A 16,961-nucleotide genomic window follows, 5' to 3' on the forward strand; every position below is an offset into this window, starting at 1 on the left:
TAGATCCCCTTCAATTTGCTTATCGAGCAAACAGGTCTGTGGATGATGCAGTCAACATGGGATTGCATCATATCCTGCAACATCTGGACAGACCAGGGACATATGCAAGGATCCTTTTTGTGGACTTCAGTTCGGCTTTCAACACCATCATCCCAGCTATTCTCCGGAATAAATTACACCAACTCTCTGTTCCCATGTCTGTCTGTCAGTGGATCACCAGCTTCTGACAGACAGGCAGCAGCTTGTGAGACAGGGGAAACTCACTTCCAGCACCTGTACAATCAGCACTGGTGCCCCCCAGGGATGTGTGCTCTCCCCACTACTCTTCTCCCTCTACACCAATGACTGCATAGCCAAGGACCCCTCTGTCAAGCTCCTGAAGTTTGCAGATGACACCACTGTCATCGGCCTCATCCGAGATGACGATGAGTCTGCATACAGAAGGGAGGTTAAACAGCTGTCTGTCTGGTGCAGTCAAAACAACCTTGAGCTGAACATGCTCAAAACGATGGAGATGATTGTGGACTTTAGGAGGAACACCCCAACACTGACCCCCTCACCATTCTAAACAGCACTGTGGCAGCAGTGGAGTCATTCAGGCTCCTGGGCACTACCATCTCACAGGACCTGAAGTGGGAGACCCACATTGACTCCATTGTGAAAAAGGCCCAGCAGAGGTTGTACTTCCTTCACCAGCTGAGGAAATTCAACCTGCCATAGGCGCTGCTGATACAGTTCTACTCAGCAGTCATTGAGTCTGTCCTCTGCATTTCAATAACTGTCTGGTTTGGTTCAGCTACGAAATCAGACATCAGAAGACTACAAAGGACAGTTCAGACTGCTGAGAGGATTATTGGTTGTCCCCTGCCCCCCCTTCAAGAACTATACACTTCCAGAGTGAGGAAAAAGGCTGGAAAAATCACTCTGGACCCCACTCACCCTGCCCACTACCTTTTTGAACTGTTGCCTTCTGGCCGACGCTTCAGAGCTCTGAGCACCAGAACCGTTAGGCACAGGAACAGTTTTGCCTCAGGCTATCTATCTCATGAACAGTTAAATTGCCCCATTGAGCAATATCTATGTGCAATACACAGTTTATTCTTCATATATTTATCCAACCTCTTCTGCCATTTCATTCCTCTGAAAAAAAACAAAAAAACATTTGCACTGTACATAACAGATTTGTATTTACACTGTACATAACAGATTGTATTAGATTTGTACTACCCATGTGTATGTGTGTATGTACTGTATGTATGTGTGTAATTATTTTTTATTTTTTATTATTATCTATGTCTTGCTGCTGTTTTTGTATTGTTTTTGTATTGTTGTACACTGGAAGCTCCTGTCACCAAAACAAATTCCTTGTATGTGTAAGCAAACTTGGCAATAAAGCTGATTCTGATTCTGATTCTGCATGTGTGCTTGAAGTTGAATTTACTGACATACATTTACAAACAAGTTGCATGATTACATGTTATATTGGCTACCAGCCACAAGTGAATTATCAGTTTTAAAGGAATGCCTTTGAAAAATAAAATAAAAATTGTAGTCAAAAATCTTAGTCAAAAGTGTTTAGATGTCGAAATCTACAGATTTCAACTCACACCATCCTACTGTTGAACAAATCTCCTGACTGTAAATCAATTTTCAAACTAATGCTCAGCTCTTCTCTTCTGTTTTAGTACAATGCCTTAAATTACAAAGGCAAAGATGTAAACAGAGGGAAATATAATTTATTTGTTCTTACTGTATATTTAATTGAAATATTACCACAGCAATGTTTAGGAAAGATATAGGTCTTTGGTGTGATAAATGAAATTGTATATTGAGCAGTGAACAAATAAAACAAATAAAAGACATAAAAATCAATTGTTCTACTCACATCACTTGTGATCTGATTTCAGATCAACAGTAGATGACGGGGGGAGGGCGATGGATACAAGTGCTTTGTCTAGGGCTAAACAGTCTTTGGATGAATATACAGTACAATTGAATATTTTTTTTAGACACAGTGATTTTTAATATGTTCTTTTCCATCACATCACTGCTGTGGTGTGGCAAATGACGAACCAGCCCATATCTTTTACTGAAAGTTTCTAAAATGTTCTTTTTCTACCACAGAAGAAGCTTAGTTATAGCTGTTTTATAATCTGTCCTGTATCCTGGTATACTGAAAGTTCAAGAATCTTCTGTACAGGATCTTACAATGGTCCAACACTATACTTGTGTTAGATTGCCTGTGGTTTGTATACATGTTTATGTTTCTGTAATTGGATATGTGTTACCTTATACTAAATCTTTCTGGTAATTGTTAGCAGCAGACAGATAGATTACACAGATAATCTACGCAAATCTGTTCTCACTTGTAGTCTTTAACAAATGAACAATTAAGCATCTAAAATTCTGTTTCTCAGAAACACAAACTATGAGGTCAGAAATAAAAGCTATATTTATGAAGTGTCTTTTGGTAGATAATATTATCACTACTAATTGTTAAAACACAATACAACTTTAAAAGATGAATAAACATTATAGCCTGACAGCACACGTACATCACCCAGACGTCAATATGATGTGTGTGAGTTTACATTTTTTTAGGTTGTTTGCTCATTTGCAATACGTCTATAAAACGCTTCCCCTCGGATGTCAATAAGACATTCAGCAGATGTTTATTATTTAGAATATTTGTAAATCTGATCTTTATAAGATGTTTAGCAGATGTTAATTAGAGTGTGATGCTTTCCAGATGAAACATTCTTAAACAGACATTTTAGAAATGTACGTGTGCTATCTGGGTAGTGGCAGAATTGAACCACACCTGCAGATGCAAACACAGTCACCAAAATGAAGACTCCAAAGCACACTGATATATACAACCTGTATTTATGAATAAGTGCAGATATCAGTACATAATGATTTAATGTCTCATTTTAGCTATACAAGTGATCTGCTCACTCATTTCTCCATCATCATCATCATGACCCAAACCCAGTGCTTTGCTGAAGGTTGAAACCCTTTTGATAAACATGCACAGCTGTTGCATAGAAATCACCTCTATATTCTCTTTCATGCAACTGGATAGTGTTTTGCTTTAGTTTGTGTGAAACAACTGACTTGATCGGATAAAGGAGGGAAAACCACATTCTCCATTATTTTAGGGCTTTTTACCTTCTTTCATAAATAAATAAATATTTGCTTGTGAGGTCAATTTGGGAAGATGACAAGCGGCACAGCTAATGAAATAATGCAAGGTTTAACAAAGAAAACTGACTAACGGGGTCTAAAAATCAGACAAATATGGAGTTCATCTAGTGACTACGTCGGTAAAAATTTCTGGGTAAAAATAAGTTCAGGTGAGGAGTTCAAAGAAAAGCTGCTCACAGAGGAAATAAAGTGCCGCACAGCCTTCGCAACACTGACCTGCTTTTAGAAACGCAGGGATCATGGTTTAGGACTCAGCGTCCAGTGCCATTTCTAATACTCGTTGCTTTGTTTTGGGTGAAATTGTGCTTTTTTACTGGCAGATAAACAATTGATGGATAAGAAAAAGAGTCCAAATCATCTTTTTGGAAATGTGTTGTCAGGGTTGCATCAGCAGAGATGAGACAGAGAATAAAACAGTGTTAACAAACATACATTCATTCTTAGTCAAAATTATAAGAAACAATGGTCATAAAATATCTAATTTTCTGCTGTTTTTATGGAATTATGATCAAAGCATGTCATACACTTTTTCTAATTTGATATGAATTTGACTCCATACTAGGTCTAGCTCACCCTAAAGTCCTAACTAGGCTGGAACAGGACTGATGTGAGAAAAGGAGTGATTTGGGGCATACGAGGGCGTGTGTTTTCTGTTGGGTGATTGGCTGAGGGATTATGTTTGTGTTTCTATTTTGTGTCATGTGACAGTAGGAAATTGTGTGTATGAATGCTGCTAAATCTCCTGAACCTGGATCAGCCTCTGAAGGACATGGACAAGTCCTCAATTGATAAGAGCATCCCATGAGGGGAACTCATTGGAAATCTGTACTTGTGGCATAACGTCACTCTTACACAGATTCTCTATCAATATAAACCACAATCCATTAGACGAGTCCTAAAGTTGTTGTTTTTTCAAGCGGAGGTTTGTACACACAGTGTTGGGCTAGGTGGCATTATGAATATGATCCCCAATGTTTGCTAAGGACTCCACAAGGTTCAATACTAGAAATGGGTCTTAGTTTGAATATGATGCTGACATTTGCTGTGCATAGACAATGGGGCCAGTCAGAGTTTGAACTCGGCAACGACCGGTGAAGAAAGTTTGTATAAAGAAAACGGAGACAGAGAGGAAAAGCTTGTCCTCAAAAAAGCGATTAACATCTTAAAGCCATAGGACTATCAGTTCAAATAAAAAAAATAAAAAAACAGACAAATAGGATGTATTTATTTTATCGATTCCTGTTTATTTTGATATTTTATTTCATAACCCTGTAAACAAACTTGTACATATATAAATAACTAGTTTGGGGGAAAATTGTCATCCTTGTCCTAGTAATCGCAACAGCTGTCATTTCTTTATTTCTTTTTTATTAGTCGTTGTAACTCATAGAAGTAACTTTCATTTACTAGTATATAAACAAATATATATATATATATATATATATATATATATATATATATATATATATATACACACACACAATCTTTTTCTTAGCATGACAATGTCACAGACACCCTAGTTTATGTGTACTAATCGTTTTACAATCAAAGGATGATGTAAGGGCCACAGATGATAAAAAGCAGCATATTTGTACACCTATGGGGTGGCTGATCATACTTCTCAGTTTAGGAAAGAATAAAGAGAACCTTGCACTGTAAATTTGTATCGCAATATCTTCATAAATATGATCAATAAGATTATACATAATACATTTGAGCCTCTTCTGAATGGAGCTGTACTCATTCTCACACACACACACACACACACACACACACACACACACACACACACACACACACACACATACACTGCCAGACAATCATAAAACATTATATTAATGGATTGTGATTAAAAATCTTCATCATGGCGCTTTTAGAGCGTAGTTTGGACTGAATGACGCTTACTTCAGCTCTGTGAAGCATCTCACATGATTAAAACCATTATTATAAGCAGCAGATGGAAGACGTGTATAGCCTCAGGTGGGAGAATGGCCGCAGGTAACATTTAATCATAATGCACTGTGTGTGTGTGTGTGTGTATGCATGTGTAAACGACTATGTTCGGAATGGAATATTAGCTTAATACTACTTATTTTAGAAATAAATATGGATATTTTTCATTTCTCGTTGTTTTATTTTTTTGGAGTGGGGGGGAAATGGCCTGACTTTTGGCAGTCCAATCAAATGAAGAATCAAAATAGAGATGTTAAAAATCGCAGTTGTAATTATGGTTCATTCATCACATGGAAACAGACAGTGTTGTTGGGCACATTGGATTGTGGGCAGTGTTCAAATTAAGGGGGGGGGGGCTGGGGAGGAGGGTCCTGGACCCCCCATATGTGTTAAGGGAGCCCCCATAACGCCCTGGTGTTTCATTGAAACTAGAACACTACAAACATAAAACTCAATGTGACATTGTCCATTATCTGTCCCAGTTTTCATAAGTAATCAAAGTTTTTTCATCTGAAAATTCTAAACACACCCAAGTTTGAACACATGCTCTTTTGTGAAGGAATTTACATTTGAATGAGGCTCTATCAAAATGACAAATTTTATATGGAACGGGTTATATAGTCCTCTGTTTTTGCATCAACCAGCATTTTTTCTGCAGCCCTGAACTCTTTTCTCCCTCACCTCAATACCATCATCTTTAAAGGGATAGTTCACCCAAAAATGAAAATATTTCATCATTTACTCTTCATTTACATTAACTGCCATCCCAGATATGTTTAACTTTCTTTCTTCTGCTGAACACAAAGATTTTTTGAAAATATCTCCACTCTGTAGGTCAATACAGTGCAAGTGAAAGGTGGTCAGAACTATGAAGATTCATAAAGTGAAAAAGACAGCATAAAAGCAATCCATATGATTCCAGTGTTTCCACATATTCAGAAGCGATGTGATAGGTGTGGGTGAGAAAGAGATAAATATTTAAGACCTTTTTTTACTATATATATCTCCATTTTAATTTTTACATTCTTCTTTTGTTTTTGGCGATTCACATTCTTTTTGCATACTGTCACCTACTGGGCAGGGAGGAGCATTCATAGTAAAAAAGGACTTAAATATTTATCTGTTTCTCACACACGCCTATCATATCACTTCTGAAGATATGGATTAAAACACTGGAGTCATATGGATTACTTTTATGCTGCCTGTATGTTCTTCAAGACCTTCAAAGTTCTGGCCACCATTCACTTGCATTGTGTGGAGCAACAGAGCTGAGATATTATTTTAAAAATCTTTGTTTGTGTTCTGCAGAAGAAAGAAAGTCTTACACATCTGGAATGGCAGGAAGGTGAGTAAATAATGGGAGAATTTTCATTTTTGGGTGAACTATCCCTTTAATGTACATAGTACATTAGTATATTTTATTAATGTAGTACAGTGCAGAGGAGTGGGTTTTAAGGGGAACCCACAAGTGCTCTGTGACAATTTGAACACTGATTGTGGGCTACAGTATTCCTTATAGTATGCTCTTTTGTACATTTTGGCAAATGTAGTAGGTCATCTGGGTATTCTATGCATACAGAAAATCTGCATACTATACAGAGTATACATACTGTTTACAGCTGCAATATTATGAGTAGTATGTTTATATACTATTCTGAACACAGGCGATGTCTGAGTTGGGGTGTGTAAGGATGTCGGTCAGGAGAAACATAATTAACTACTGCACCACCAATTTATCTCTCGGAAAACACTATCACTTTCTCTTTCTCGCACACGCTTGGAGGAGCAGAACAGCTGGAACAAGCAGTATCCGTTATAACATACAGTATATTGCTTCAAGAAAATGCTTCTAAAATATTAAGGGCTATAGTCATCCTCGATAGTCTAAAGTGCCTTTTCTGTAAGAATCAAGCTGAGCAACCCAACAGGCCCTCTGATGCTGGAATACTTTCATATACTGTCAACATATTCTTACATAGACTTCCAACACATTGGCACACACACACACATCAACAAATATTTCACAGGACATAATCAATTATGTCTGTCCAAAAATCAGGCTGTCAGGACAAACAGAGCAACAGTTCTCTCTAGAAAGATGGCTAGGATGGATGAATGGGTAAATAAACGAGAGATGAGTCATTTGCTTGTTCCCGAAGTGCTGGAACACCTGGAACCCCGGTCTCCTTTTTCCCTCCTCTCTCTCTCCCCTCGTTCGCCTCTCTCTCCCCTCTCTTTCTCAGATATGTCCCTCTTTTCTGAGCTTTTGTCCGATGCCTCTATTTTATCTGATCGGTCTGAACGCTCAGACTTCTCTGACCTCTCTGATCTCTCAGCTCCCTCGAATGGCTCCGCCCCTTCTGAGCGCTCCTTGCGCTCTGATTTGTCAGGGTCTGTGGAGGAATTTGTGGCTTTTTCCCACTTGGCAATTTCATCGATCTCTTTTAGGCTAGCATTAATATTGTTGACCCAACCCTTTAGATCCTCCTATGAGAAATAACAAACAGACACACTTCTGTTAATATGGCTGTAACTATATACTATTGCTATATATTATGTCGAAATCCTATATTTTGTTACATAATATAACTACCATATAATGTTAACATATTGGCTGAATATAAGAAACATTTGTTCTGTCTGTCAATGAAAATAATGGAAGAATCTGCTTATTCTACTGCCATCTTTTTCACAGCAGGCCTCACAACTGTCTAACTTACCTCATCCTTAGCCAGGAAGATGTAGTCCCCTTCAGCAGAGTTCCTGATAAAAATGAATCAAATCAGAAAAACAGCATGAAAAAAAGTGTGAGACAGGAATGAAAGCTTTCCTTTCCCTATGGTTTTGATGGGATGTTTACTAAAAAGAAATCTACTTTCTGCATGGTTGTTTGTCATTGTTTTGTGTAGACAAGAAGGGATCTAGGGTGGGGCAGTTATTAAAAATCACACTTTGCATTACCTGAGAATGAATACATTCTTCTTCTTTTTGTATCCATTGGTAGTGTCAAAGGTGCAGATGGCAAGGTTGAGAAGAGGCTCATCATTGTAGGGTGTGGTTTTGTGTCGCGCATCCTTGTAGAAACCAATCTCTCCTTGTTTGAGCACGCAGAACAGATTAACCCACGATTTACTAAAAGAGGTGCAAAAGGCGTAATTTAATGAGTAATGGAGGCGTTTAGTATTGCTATAAGCACTGAGCATTACAAATATAGCCAACCACATAAATATATATGTGGTTATATCATTGACAATTCATATTACGTTGGAATGAAACTCAGTATACAGTATACATACTAGACATTATAGTATGCATTTAGGCTGTTGATTTCATGCATTAATTCAGTGCGATTAATTATATCTAAAGCAATACGTTGAATGAATTAGCGCAATTAATCATGCCCCTTGAACGTTCAGTAATGAGGAATTTTCCTACCAATTGAGCAATTCAAGTTTCAAGTGACACCTTCATGTTTTTAGCAGTCAGCAGAGGGCAGTGATTGCAGCTCCAGCTGTACAAGCAACAAACTGTCAGCTGTTGAAAAACAGCTGGACAGAGGACAACAGAATGCAGGGGTCCTGAGATGTGTTTTTCAAAGTTTCAAACTGCATTTAACTTCAAACAGCCTTGTAAAAACGCAGCATTTATAGCTAGAGACGTTGTAAACCAGTGAGACACTCCAAAAGTGTCCTGTGAAAACAGCCCTGTCTTCTTTGGACAAACTCAATTATAAAAAGGATTGCTGTAGACAGTAGGCCAGGCCTGTTATAAGTTATACTGTATATTCAATTAGGTTGAAATAAAACAAACAATGTATTGACTTATACAGTGCCTTGCAAATGTATTCAGACCCCTGACCAATTATCTCATATTACTGAATTACAAATGGTGCAATGAAATTTCATTCTGTTTGATATTTTATTTTAAAACACTGGAACACAAAATCAATTATTGCTAGGTGATATTGGTTTTATGTTGGGAAATATTTAAAAAAAAATAATAAAAAACTGAAATAACTTGCTTGCATAAGTATTCAACCCAGGGGGCAGTGGTGGCTTGGCGGTTAAGGCTCTGGGTTACTGACTAGATGGTCAGGGATTCAAGCCCCAACACCGCCACGATGCCACCGTTGGGCCCTTGAGCAAGGCCCTTGACCCCATCTGCTCCAGGGGCGCCGTATCATGGCTGACCCTGCGCTCTGACCCCAGCTTGGCTGGGATATGCGAAAAAAGGGGCAGTGGTGGCTCAGCGGTTAAGGCTCTGGGTTACTGATCAGAAGCTCGGGGGTTCAAGATGCCACTGTTGGGCCCTTGACCCTATCTGCTCCAGGGGTGCCGTAACACGCTGACTCTGCACTCTGACCCCAGCTTAGCTGGGATATGTGAAAAAAATAATTTCACTGTATATGTGCAAATGTGTGATAAATAAATACAATTATTATAATTATTAACCCCTGTCCAAATGTTTGGATCAATAATCAGGAAGTGGAAGCTGCACTGCCAAGAAAAGGCCATCCCTCAAAACTCAGTGCTCAAACAAAAAGGAGACTTGTGAGAGAAGCCACAGAGAGGCCAACAATCACATTGAAGGAGCTACAGAGTTCTGTGGCTGGGAGTGGAGTAATGGTGCACCATTCAACCATATCAAGAGCACTGCCTAACGCAGGCCTGTATGGGAGGGTGGCAAGAAAGAAGCCTTTACTCAAAAAGTACCATCTGAAAGCATGTCTGGAGTTTGCCAGAAAGCATGTGAGTGACCCAGCTGCGATGTGGGAGAAGGTTTTGTGGTCAGATGAGACCAAGATAGAGCTTTTTGGCCAAAACTCAAAGCGCTATGTGCGGCGCAAACCTAACACATCCTATGCCTCAAGACACACCATCCCTACAGTGAAGTATGGTGGTGGCAGCATCATGCTGTGGGGATGCTTCTCATCAGCAGGGACTGGGCATCTTGTTATAACTGAAGGAAGAATGGATGGAGCAAAATATAGGGAAATACTGCAAGAGAACCTGCTTCGGTCTGCTAAAAACTGAAGCTTGGGAGGAAATTCACATTTCAGCATGACAATGATCCCAATCACAAGGCCAAAGCAACATTGGAGTGGCTCAAGAACAAAAAGATAAATGTCCTACAGTGGCTCAGTCAAAGTCCTGATCTCAATCCTATTGAGAATCTGTGGCACTATTTGAAAATTGCAGTCCACAAGCGTCACCCAACCAACCTGAACAACCTGGACCAAATCTACTGGGAAGAATGGGCCAAAATCACTTCGTCACTGTGTGCAAAGCTGGTACATATGTACCCCAAAAGACTTAAAGCAGTTATTGCAGCAAAAGGTGGCTCGACCAAATATTAATGTGTGGGGGTTGAATACTTAAGCAAGATATTTCAGTTTTTTATTTTTCATAAAAATATTTCCCAACAAAAAAAATGTCACCTTACAATAATTGATTTTGAGTTTCAGTGTTTTAAAATAAAATATCAATCAGAATGAAATTTCAGTGTACCATTTATAATTTGGTAATGTGAGAGAATTGGTCAGGGGTCTGAATACTTTTGCAAGGCACTGTAAATCCACATTTGTATAGTCTAATGAATGCTTTACTCGACTGCCACAATAATGTAGTATCTTTCAATTATCTGAATTTTTATATGTATTACATACAGTACATTTATAATTTTGATTTATGTATTGAATCATCTTTTTCAGGGGGCTATTTCTGCAAATATCAATATATATTATTAATTCAAGTAATTAATTGGCATATCATGTAATTAATTTGATAAAAATTAAGCCCTAGTATGCATATTTTCAGTACGTAATGGCCTCTTATCTATAGATTACTACATGGTGAGCAAATTATCATTAGTAATGTAATCTGTTTACTGAAATGTAATCTCTATCTCCAGCTTTTACAGAACAAACTAAATTTTCTCAGCATTTTTGCTATTTATTTTAAACATTGGTCCCAGAGGAGTTCCCCTGAAGTTACTCTAGTATAGTAACCACAGCTGTAGTTCATTAAATGAACTATGGACATGCTCCACTAAGTTTGGCAACCAAAAGGGGTCTTTAATATTTCTGCAAATATTGATACATGCAAATAATACAATTAATTGATAAGCATATTATGTAATTAATAGTGCTGTCAGTCGATTGAACATTTTAATGGCAATTAATTGCATACTTTTTTGTAGTTAATCACAATTAATTGCAGATTTTAAAAGTGCTGAAATTTGACACTATATATACTTTTCTTGTCAAAATTAATTGATTTCCATCTTAAAAAACAAAACAAAACAAAATGTAGCAATATAATGCTACAATAACATTTTCCAAACAAAGCCTTCCACAATATAAAGACAATACACTAAAATATCACCAATTCAAGTAACATTAAAGGTGAAGTATGTAACAATTTTCATGTAATATTCACCTTTTTTTTTTTTTTTTTTTCCCAATGTGTGAACGGCTTGTAACGCAACTTATAAAAGTTAGCCCTTCCCGGACTTCCTAGGTTGCCTATTAAAGCCTGTAGACTGATTTTCATGCAAAGGGAGCAGGTCGGTTTTGCCGACATTTATATGCGCTCCCGAGAGCCTTGCCTCAGTGCTTCTCTTACGCTATTCAACAGCGACAACAAATTGCAACACTAGGTAATGTTATCTTAGAGATGGAATCCAGCAAATGGCCGGCTCCCAGCACAACACCGACTCCTACACAAACTCAGAGTAAGCCAAAAAAAAAAAAAACATTTATCTACTGAATCCCATCTGGCTAAGCAGGAACGTGATTGTGGTCGAGCGAAAACTAGAGTGAACATCAGCAGGGCATTTGATTCCTGGAGGGACCTTCATTTGGTTTTGGGGATTAAAACCAACCCTGAATTGGCGTTCTTCTTATTGGACAGGTGAGCTTACATAATTGAAAGCATGTGAAATATAGTGCCATAAGGATTGATCTGTGTAATTTTAGCTAACTTGATCTTGCCTTCTAACACTGACGAATCGCAAGCTACCTTGCTTCGTAACTTTCAAATAATTTCAACGATCTTCTCTTTATACTAAAAGTCAGGTACACAGGATAAATTTAAGCAAATACGCTGGTTTCTTGATCGTAGTACAACACATGACATACAAAACATACAATAGTGCAACATAACAGTGCAGTGCAACAGTAAACTGTCTGGTATAGTTCGGAAGTGTGTAGCTGTATGTGTGTATCAGTATGCTATGTTAGCTGATATGTAGTTTTAGTTTAGTCTCAAAGTTTGTAGTAAAACAATCATAACTATGTAATTTTATTTATGCTACCTCATCTGTCAGTATGATGCCGGTGAATCTCGTTCAGTCTCTTTGTACCTTACATCATTGTTTTGGTCGATGCTCGCTCACATCCCTATGGAGTGTGTGCACGAGCAACATGTAGCTGGTTGCAGTTCACTTAACGGCCACAGGTGTCATTAATAATGTCAGTAACGTCAGTGTAATGACTCCGGGTGGACACATTACAAAGGTTCCATCCTTCACACAAGTATTTATGCTGCACTAATGGTAAATGCGTTAATCGCGATTAAGAAAAATGAACGCGTTAAACTTTAATTAATCGCATGCGTTAACATGTTCATTCTTACAGCTCTAGTAATTAATTAAATTTTCAGTATGTTAAAGTCTTCATTCACCAAAATTTGCTTCATTCAGAGTTTACTAATAAGTGAGAAAATTATCATGAGACCTTGTTCACAGCAGCGCCATCTTTGATTTTTAATGGGAATGACAACAAAACTGTGAGGGACAGACATAGCCTGTTTAAAGAGTTTTTGGATCGTTCCGCAGACAAAACATTGATAAAATATCTGTCAAAGAATATTCAGTATATAAAGAACCCCAGACAGTATGAGCTGTGGAAAATCAGATGTGATCTAGGAGCTTTATACAGCTTTATCCCATTCATGCCAGTGAAGAGATGGTAAGTCTATCCCTTACAGCCTCGTTGTCATTCCCATTAAAAATCAAAGATGGCTCTAGCGTGAATAAGGTCTATGATTTAAATAATTTATGGTTGCATACTGTGTTGTATACTATTCCAAGTAGCTTGCAATATGTATGTAGTGTATAATTAGTGTATTTGCAGCAGTAGCTATGGAATAAGTTAGTAACACATGATGTCAGAATGTTGCAATCAGTCATTAGTGGGTAGTGGTGGTGGGCTAAAGCACAGAACTGCTAAGAAGAAGGTTGTGTCACTTAACAACTCCAGGTTGCAGATTGTCCCTGTAATAAGTGCACTGTAAGTCACTTTGGACAAAAGTGTCTGCCAAATACATAAATGTAAATGTAGTAAGAAACACAACACCTGTTTGGGCTCCTCTCTTTCCCCTCCTCTTCATGTTTGCGGTAGAGGAAGCCCTCATGTTGGACGGTGTGTGTAGGAGGTTGTGGTGTGACACTCTGGGCAGGTGCAGAACGAGACCTCCGTGGCTCCTCAGGTTCTTTTGGACGAGGTCTTCGTCTTGGTTTGGGGCGATCACGAGCCCGGGGTCGATCCAGACGACTCACTGGTGCAGAGAGACTACTGGGTGGCCGGTACACCTCTCCCCTTGCCTGAAAAAAGAGATCCTTGGTGCATGACTGAGACAGAATCATTTAATATAAGCTAAGCAACATACACAAAAGAAATCACCTATAAAAACATACTGAATGGGTGTGTATGGAAATAAATGGTACATACAAATCCATACCCCAGGCTGACGGAGTGGTGGACATTAAGAGGATTCAAGTTTTTTTCATTTCTATTAAAACATACTACACACTGCAACTACACTTTTATTTGCAAATTCTAAATAAGAACAATCTTACCTGACCAGTTAAACATATAAAGATACTTAAGGGTCTGAACTGCTGAAAACATGTTTGGGGATCAGTTGCAAGCTATTGAGGACATAAGGTGACTCATGATCACTTCTCAATCACCACTGTACCCTTGATCAAGACACTGAACCCCAGGATACTTCAGGGGAACTATACATACTGCAAGTGTACTGTGATTCTTTTGGGATGACAGGCAAATGGCGGAAAAACAATCATTTTTTTAATTGGCTGTGTTTGGAATGCTTCTCAGAAAATACACTGCAGTTATCTATTTGGCCTGCATGTCTCTGACTGAAGAACAAAAGAGACAACAAGAAACAACATTTTATTTAATTGTGTAGATACATTAATATAGAAGGGAATATATCGCTTGAGATGATAAAGAGCTATGGCAAAAAGGAAAACCAATACAGATGGACACATACTTGGCAAGCTTCTTTCTCTTGTGCTTGTTCAACAATCTCAGCCATAGTGGAACGCTTCTCCCTGAGAAAAAGACGAAAAAGCCAACTAAGTCAGATACCCATAAACATTAATGAATTTCATTGCATTAGATAACAAAATATCAAAATAAGTAGCATCTGCAAATGATTTATGACCTTTTCACAGAACTAACTTCACATTTTTGCAGTTCCTTTTAAACATAGATCTCCTCAAGTTACTCTAGTATAGTAACCACAGGTGTAGATCATTACATTAACTACTGACATGTTCCCCTCAGATTGGCAACCAAAAAGTGTCAAAATAATTTTGTCTTCAATTTTGAACAGTGTATCTATTGTTTTCTTATTTAAAACCAAATAAACATCTTTTTAAACATTTTGTTAAAAAAGTGTGCTTGTGCTATCTTTATATAAAATAAATGCCACTTGTGGCTTAAATGTGGCTTAAAGGGATAGTTCACCCAAAATTGAGAACTATTAAAATAAAAATCTCCACTTTCACTTTCAAAATGTGAAAGAATATGAAAGTGAAGATTTATAGTAAAAAAAGGACTTAAATATTGATCTGTTTCTCACCCACACCTACTATATTGCTTCTGAAGATACAGTATGGATTTAACCACTGGTGTCTTATGGGTTACTTTTATGCTGCCTTTATGTGATTTTCTGTTAGCTTCGAAGGTCTGGTCACCATTCACTTGCACTGTAAGGACCAACAGAGCTCAGATATTCTTCTAAAAAAAGAAAGTCATACACATCTGGGATGGCATAAGGGTGAGTAAATGAAGTGTCCAAATGCTTTTTGGGGCCTCTGTACACAAACACTCACCCAGATGGTCTCTTGTCAGACGGTTCTCTCCCAGACTCTGCATCACTAGAGTCATGTTTTTGTACTCTATGTTTTCCGCTGCCCTCCTGCTCACTGGATGACTGTCTCTCCATTCTTCTGCGGTAACGCTCCTGCCTAACGATAAGCGGGAGCTCATTAAGTCTCGCCTGGATCTCCTGCTCACTGGAAGTCTGACGGCCAAGCCGGTACTCTCTCTCCCGCCGCAGATGATCCATCTGTGGGTCTGAGCGGCTCCCTCGGGGGTCTCTCTGTAAACGGCTGTGGATCATCTCCAGGGAGGGGTCCATGCCCATAGGAGGAGCTGGCACATTTGCTATGCCACTGGCAAGTTGAGCTCGGTGTGCCTCCAGTAAAGGTGGAACAGCATTGTGAATGTGGTTGATTTTGGGCTGCAGGCAGTCAGCTTTCAGGTGCTGCCAAGCATATCCCAGTTTGGGCTCTACCACGGCCACAGCACCTAAATGGTTCAGGCTGTGGTAGCTGGAGCTGTTTTCTCCTAAAACACCCTGTTGGTTTAATCCAGTGTAGCTTGAGCTATTTACCCCCAAGACACCAACTTGTTGGTTTAACCCCTGATAGTTGGAATGATCCAACCCTGAAACTCCCTGTTGTTTTAGCCCATGGTAGGAAAAACCCTCTCCCATTACTGTTGCCGATTGGTTCAGCCCCTGGTAGGAAGAGCCATTCATGACTGGTGTGTAGGGGTTCAGGGTGGACCCAAGCCGCTGAGTGAGTGTGTGTACCACTGTATGTTCTGTGGAGTGTTTGAGGTCTGGGCCGTGCTTGGACTCCAGAATTGAGTCTTGAAGAGGGTTACGGAAGAGAGAGGAGGATGAAGAAGAGGAGGAGGAGCTGGGCACAAGACATGAGAGAGGGAACATCTGTCTGCTGAGGAGAGAGGAAGTAGTAGGCTTGTTCTGTTCCTCCTTCATCTTTTCTGCCTGCACGTTAGAAGATAGGAAAAAGAAAAGATTCAGATAAAAAAAGAATGCAAAATATCTAGGCTGGTATTTAGTTCTTAGATTTACACTACCCGTAAAAAGTTTGTACACACTTTACTAAAATGTTTCTCGTGAAGGCTTATGCTTAAATTAGTTTTAAAGACAACAATGAGATGTCAATGAAATGTCTAAACTAAACTGTAATGTATTTTTTTTAAATGGATAAGTTTAAATGGATGCTGATGGAAAAGTAGCTAACAAGTGCCCAGTGCACATGGAAACTCCTTCAATCCTGTTTAAAAAGCATCTCAGGTGGTTGAAGCAGTGGTCTTGTGGTCAGTGCAAGTGCTCTACTATATAAAGATGTTGTGGTTATGGAAGACCTGGGTTCAAGTCTGGTCCAAGTCAATAAAATTGTGGCAATAAGCCCAAAAAAAGCATACCAAGGGGATACTTCATAATTTTGTTTGAGAAAATGCCCAGAGTACAGAGCTGTAATCTGGGCAGGAAGGTATCTACTTTGAGTAATATCTACTTTCTGTAGTTTACTTTGAAGATGATAAAATATAAGATTGTTTTGCTTTATTTTTTTATTTATTTGGTTATAATTCCCCTACTTCCATTTATGTGATTTTATATTTGATGACTTTACTATAATTCTATAATGTGGAAAATAGCAATCGTAAAGAATAGGCA

General features: G+C 38.6%; 1 protein-coding gene across 2 annotated transcripts in view; it reads right to left on the reverse strand.

Moving 5' to 3' along the window:
* Positions 1–2,570: 2,570 nt before the first annotated feature.
* Positions 2,571–16,961, reverse strand: part of LOC127419538 (spectrin beta chain, non-erythrocytic 4-like) — a 38,087-nt gene continuing 23,696 nt past the window's right edge. Inside the window, exons 15-20 of one of the 2 annotated variants that reach the window (XM_051661021.1) lie at positions 15,304–16,265; positions 14,457–14,517; positions 13,517–13,764; positions 8,122–8,292; positions 7,881–7,923; positions 2,571–7,647 (exon numbers count right to left, since the gene is read on the reverse strand). In XM_051661021.1, the coding sequence (XP_051516981.1) occupies positions 7,300–7,647; positions 7,881–7,923; positions 8,122–8,292; positions 13,517–13,764; positions 14,457–14,517; positions 15,304–16,265 (1,833 nt within the window). In that variant the 3' untranslated portion in view covers positions 2,571–7,299. Of the gene's footprint in view, positions 7,648–7,880; positions 7,924–8,121; positions 8,293–13,516; positions 13,765–14,456; positions 15,178–15,303; positions 16,266–16,961 lie in introns of those variants that run through there. The other variant, XM_051661028.1, reaches the window with a different exon arrangement.

This window comes from Myxocyprinus asiaticus, chromosome 3 (genome assembly GCF_019703515.2).
Source record: "Myxocyprinus asiaticus isolate MX2 ecotype Aquarium Trade chromosome 3, UBuf_Myxa_2, whole genome shotgun sequence".
Classification (NCBI taxonomy): domain Eukaryota; kingdom Metazoa; phylum Chordata; class Actinopteri; order Cypriniformes; family Catostomidae; genus Myxocyprinus; species Myxocyprinus asiaticus.